Source organism: Penaeus vannamei, chromosome 31 (assembly GCF_042767895.1).
Source record: "Penaeus vannamei isolate JL-2024 chromosome 31, ASM4276789v1, whole genome shotgun sequence".
In the NCBI taxonomy this organism is placed as follows: Eukaryota; Metazoa; Arthropoda; class Malacostraca; order Decapoda; family Penaeidae; genus Penaeus; species Penaeus vannamei.
The window spans coordinates 28,058,967-28,063,966 of record NC_091579.1 but is presented as its reverse complement, the minus strand read 5'-3'; the positions used below and the strand labels follow the sequence as shown (position 1 = coordinate 28,063,966).

The 5,000-nt window shown below is 47.2% G+C and overlaps 1 protein-coding gene across 1 annotated transcript in view; it reads right to left on the bottom strand.

The window, feature by feature from the left end:
- The window catches only part of LOC113826164 (heat shock protein 67B1), a 5,698-nt gene that overhangs the window by 87 nt on the left and 611 nt on the right, over positions 1-5,000 (bottom strand). Inside the window, exons 2-4 of the mRNA XM_027379036.2 lie at positions 2,309-2,609; positions 1,393-1,611; positions 1-1,043 (exon numbers count right to left, since the gene is read on the bottom strand). The exon at positions 1-1,043 is cut by the window's left edge and continues 87 nt beyond it. Of these exons, the coding sequence (XP_027234837.2) occupies positions 357-1,043; positions 1,393-1,611; positions 2,309-2,584 (1,182 nt within the window). The 5' untranslated portion in view covers positions 2,585-2,609 and the 3' untranslated portion in view covers positions 1-356. The remainder of the gene's footprint in view (positions 1,044-1,392; positions 1,612-2,308; positions 2,610-5,000) is intronic.

The window sequence follows — 5,000 nt, the reverse complement described above, 5'->3', positions numbered from 1 at the left end:
ATCAACAATTTACAATGGAACCCAATCAATTTATTTTACACAAACATAATAATATCAATATACTAAATATACAACTGTTTCTGGAACGAATAAATAGTTGCGGGTTGGAGAGGGGCTGTGAAGTTATATATGCAAGTCCATGGATACCAGACGGTCGACCATGAAATAACTTACGAACTAATTAGCCGCGTCCTTCCGTGCCGAGCAGTCAGCACGCAAGTCGGAAGCGAAGACGGACACATACGCCAGGCTCAGATATCGACGACAGACAAATTCAGCGGCCTGGGTAAACAACAGGCACGCCCAGACTTAAAATGTACACTTAATAATATTTAGGCAGCCGTCTTAGGGGCTGTTCACACGGCTTTAGGGTCGCCCGAGTTGAAGCTGTAGACCTTCCGTGTCTCGTAGCTCTTGGTGAAGGTTTTTCGCTTGGTGCCGTCGGGGAGGACCTCCTCGTTCGAGCCCTCGGCGTGGCTCTCCTTCTCCATGCGTTCCTTGTTCCCGATCACGGAGCCGTCGGCGCCCTTCATGGCGGTCTTCTCGTTGAGGACGCGGTTGTGGCGAGTCAGGCCCGGTGCTGGGTTGTCGTCCCACCGCTGCTCCTCGCGCTCTGTCACGTTATTGCCCGACTTGACAACATCGCGGTTTGTGGCGACCCCGGCGGGAGGACGAGCGCTCGGCTGGGTGGAGATGGTGAGGTTGGTCGACACGGACGGAGGGGAAGTGGGGGCGTCCAGACTAGAGTTCAAAGTGTGGCGGCGCATCATGTCCTCCATCTCTCGCTGAGACTTCTCGACCATGTCGTTGAAGGAGGTCCAGTGGTCACGTGACCCGCGATCCACCTCCGTCCTGACCACGGTGGTCGTCTGGCTCGGTGGCTCGTCGTGCAGGGGCGTGTGGTTCAGGTAGCGCTTGTCGTTGCCGGCGGTCTTGGCGATGGACGGGCCGAACGCCAGAGGATTGATGGTGCTCGTAGTGACTGTGGTGGTGCCGTTCTTGCCGGACGGGGCGGTGAGGCGTCCCTTAGCCCCCTGGGTAGCCTGTTAAGCATTACTCAACATAAAACAACGAAGCTCTACTTTTAGCGAGGGGTTAGTGTTACTTCGGCGCAAATTAAAACAAAAAAAACTTTGACTACAGTTGCTAGTTTGGTGTTAATTTCGTTCTACTTCTACAGAGCAAAATTAAAAAGAAAAAAATAATATGATAATTTAGACGGGAAAAAAACCTCATAATTGAAAGTATCATCATGGAACGCCTTTCAAATGGCAGTCTATGTCTAATGATGAACCAGTGACGTAAAAACATACAATGAATAAATGCAAAACCAGTTAACAACCCTACGACCCTTAGGAGTCACGGGTAATTCCTGTTACTTCCGCGACATACCAGCTTGGGAGCGTTGATGGTGAGGACGCCGTCTCGGGAAAGCGCCGACGTGATGGCGTTCAGGTCCACGTTCGACGGCAGCATGAAGCGCCTCGTGAACATCTGGGTGGACACGGCGTTCCCTTCCTTCTTCTCGATCTTGCCCTCCACCACGACCGTGTCGTCGACAGTCTTCACGTTGATGTCCTCGGGTTTGAAGTCCTTCACGTCGATGATCATCTAAGGAATAGAGGGAAGATCGTCTAAGGAACAGAGAGCAAGAGAGAGAGTGTGTTTATGTAAGAGGAGAGAGAGAGAGTGTGTGTGTTTATGTAAGAGGAGAGAGAGAGAGAGTGTGTGTAAGAGGAGAGAGAGAGAGTGAGTGGAAGAGGAGAGAGAGAGTGGAAGAGGAGAGAGAGTGTGTGTATGTAAGAGGAGAGAGAGAGAGAAAGAGGGAGTGTGTGTGTAAGAGGAGAGAGAGAGAGGGAGTGTATGTGTAAGAGGAGAGAGAGAGAGAGAGAGTGAGTGGAAGAGGAGAGAGAGAGTGTGTGTGTAAGAAGAGAGAGAGAGGGAGTGTATGTGTAAGAAGAGAGAGAGAGAGAGAGAGTGAGTGGAAGAGGAGAGATAGAGAGTGGAAGAGGAGAGAGAGAGAGAGGAAGAGGAGAGAGAGAGAGAGTTTAAAAGAAGAAAGAACAAAACGTACATAAGAAAGAGAAAAATAAAAAAAAAACAAAAAATACATAAAGTGAGAGAGAGAGAGAGTTTAAAAGAAGAAAGAACAAAACGTACATAAGAAAGAGAGAGAGAGAATTAAAAAAGAAGAAAACAAAAAATACATAAAGAGAGAGAGAGAGAGAGAGTTCATAGCAATTACCTAGTCACTTCTAATTTCCGCAAAGGGTGCTTATGCGTGACGCTACACCTCGCTGCATCCTACCTTGTACTTCCCATCCTCCTCCGTGCACGATACAGCCTGGCTATCGTCGGAGGTGACGTTAGAGGAGCGGATCTGCCTGTAGACGGTGCGTGTCTCGGAAGAACTGGGCGAAGTGGTGGTGGTCGTGGTGGTCGTGACGGGCTGCTTGTCCCAGCGGTCCACCACGTTCTTCATGGCCTGGTCCCACTCGTCCAGAGAGTCCTTGAAGAAGGGGTCGTCGGAGAAGGCTCCGCGCCTCTCCACTGTCACGGTCTTGGTTGTCTTCGTCCCCACCATCTTGAGGGTTGAGCAGGCGAGTGACCTGTTGGTGGAGGAGTCATAGAGGTAGCGAGACGACTAACTAATATATGTCCATTCTGTAACACCTCCTCTACCACCTCTCCCTCTGCTCATACGCATGTACACTCATACACGGCCACACGCACATATATATGTATGTGTGTGTGTATGTATATGTACACACACACACATATTACATGTATGCCGATATACCTATATATATATATATATATATATATATATATATATATATATATATATATATATATATATATATATATATTCATATATTTATATATGTATATATGTATATATATGTATGTATGTATTGTATGAATATATATATATATATATATATATATATAAAGTAAATAAATAATAAATAATTGATATATAAGCGTATATATGTATATACACATACATATGTAAGTATATATACACGCATGCATGTGTGTATGCATATATATATACATACATATATATATATATATATATATATATATATATATATATATATATCATTGTGTATCATTGTGTGTTACAGTGCGTGCCTGCTGATGATAACCTCCAGTTCTAGTAAAATGAGAACAAGTGAGTTAAGATTGGCTTTCCTCCAACTTATCAAGGCGGGACGCTAGCTTTTAGCATATTACTGAATATTCACAAGAAGAGGAGCAGAAGAGAGAGGGAAAGGGGGAAAGAGAGAGAGAGAGAGAGAGAGAGAGAGAGAGAGAGAGAGAGAGAGAGAGAGAGAGAGAGAGAGAGAGAGAGAGAGAGAGAGAGAGAGAGAGGGGGGGGGGAGAGGGAGAGGGAGAGGGAGTGGGAGAGGGGGGGAGAGAGAGAGAGAGAGAGAGAGAGAGAGAGGGAGAGGGAGGGAGAGAGAGGAACACAAAAAGAAAGAGGACGAGAGAGATAGAGAAAGAGAGAGAGGAGAAGAGGAGAAAGAAAGAGAGAGAGGGGGAGGGGAGACAGAGAGAGAGAGGGGGGGGAGAGAGAGAGAGAGAGAGAGGGGGGGGAGGAGAGAGAGAGAGAGAGAGAGAGAGAGAGAGAGAGAGAGAGAGAGAGAGAGAGAGAGAGAGAGAGAGAGAGAGAGAGAGAGAGAGAGAGAGGAACACAGAAAGAAAGAGGATGAGAGAGAGAGAGTATAAAAGAAGAAAGAATAAAAAAATACATAAGAAGTGAAAAGAGACGAAAGGAGTATAATAACAAGCATTTCAAACAGAATGAAACTATCGAACGACATTCAGCGTAGTCAGGCGGCAGGAAATCCCAAAATAAATAATTCCTGACAAATTCGGTAACTTCCTGGCAAGTCCAAGAAGAAAAAACGGTTTAAAAAGAGAGCATCGCAGGAAACTTGGCAAAGAGCTACGCAGGGTCAGTCAAAACACGGGTCATAAGCTGTCAGGAGTTTAAACGCTAACGGCAGCTGCTCAAACTGGGATGTTTCTCTCGTTCTTCAACACTGACTTATTACTTTCCTTGGGGTTTGGGAAGACTTTATTTATTTAGTTTACATCCAAGAGGGTGTAAATGGCGGGCGAGGAAGGGGATGGATCTGACAGGTGAGGGGAAGGGTGAATCTCTGTGGGTTTGTCCTTGTTTTCACGCCTCGGTGCGGTTTCGAATAAAAAAAGATGATCACTGTCTGTGGCGCTGGTTGCGAGACGGGCAGGAGCGGAGGCCGTGGGCGGGTGAAAGTATAGTTGTTGGGCGCTGATGAGGGTCACAGGGCAGCCAAGCGCACACCTCGCCGCCCGGACGCCCATACAAGGAGCCGCGGAACCGGTCGCTCACCTGATCTACACCCATCCCGGCGCCCCTTTCCCTGCTCTTTTATGCCGTGGAGGTCACATCAGCGAGCACACGCGATATGCAATTGCGTTTCAAGAGAATCGACCGAAATAATATGTACCAGCGGTCTCTTCCAGCTTCCACTTCCAAGATGACTAAGGTCATCGCGAGAGTGACATGAACGACCTTGCTAGCGGCGTCAGGCTTCCTGTCGGTTTATACATCATTCGACTCTGGCAATAAGATTAGAAAACGTATTCGTAACTTCCTCCTCCAACTCTAATAATGACAACTCGTTCGCATCAAAGCAAATAATGAGCGAAATTGCTGAACGGTTGCCACACCCCGCTCATCCAGGCGCTCAAAAAATGAATCCACGAAGCTAAATCGAGAGCGGCAGACGTCGTCGGATCCGCCTCTCCAATGCCTTGCCAAACGTGCGGAAGGAGAGAAGCGATTCCGATTGCCAATCTCGAAATCTGGAGGCTAATGTTGGCTTTGGCTGCGGGTTGACAGGTCCGGGCGAGGAGACCTTAACGCTGCTCTCACCTGGTCGAAAATAAATCCACGGAAATAGATTTGATAAAAAGGGAAGGTGGGATCTTATTAATGAGTCTGT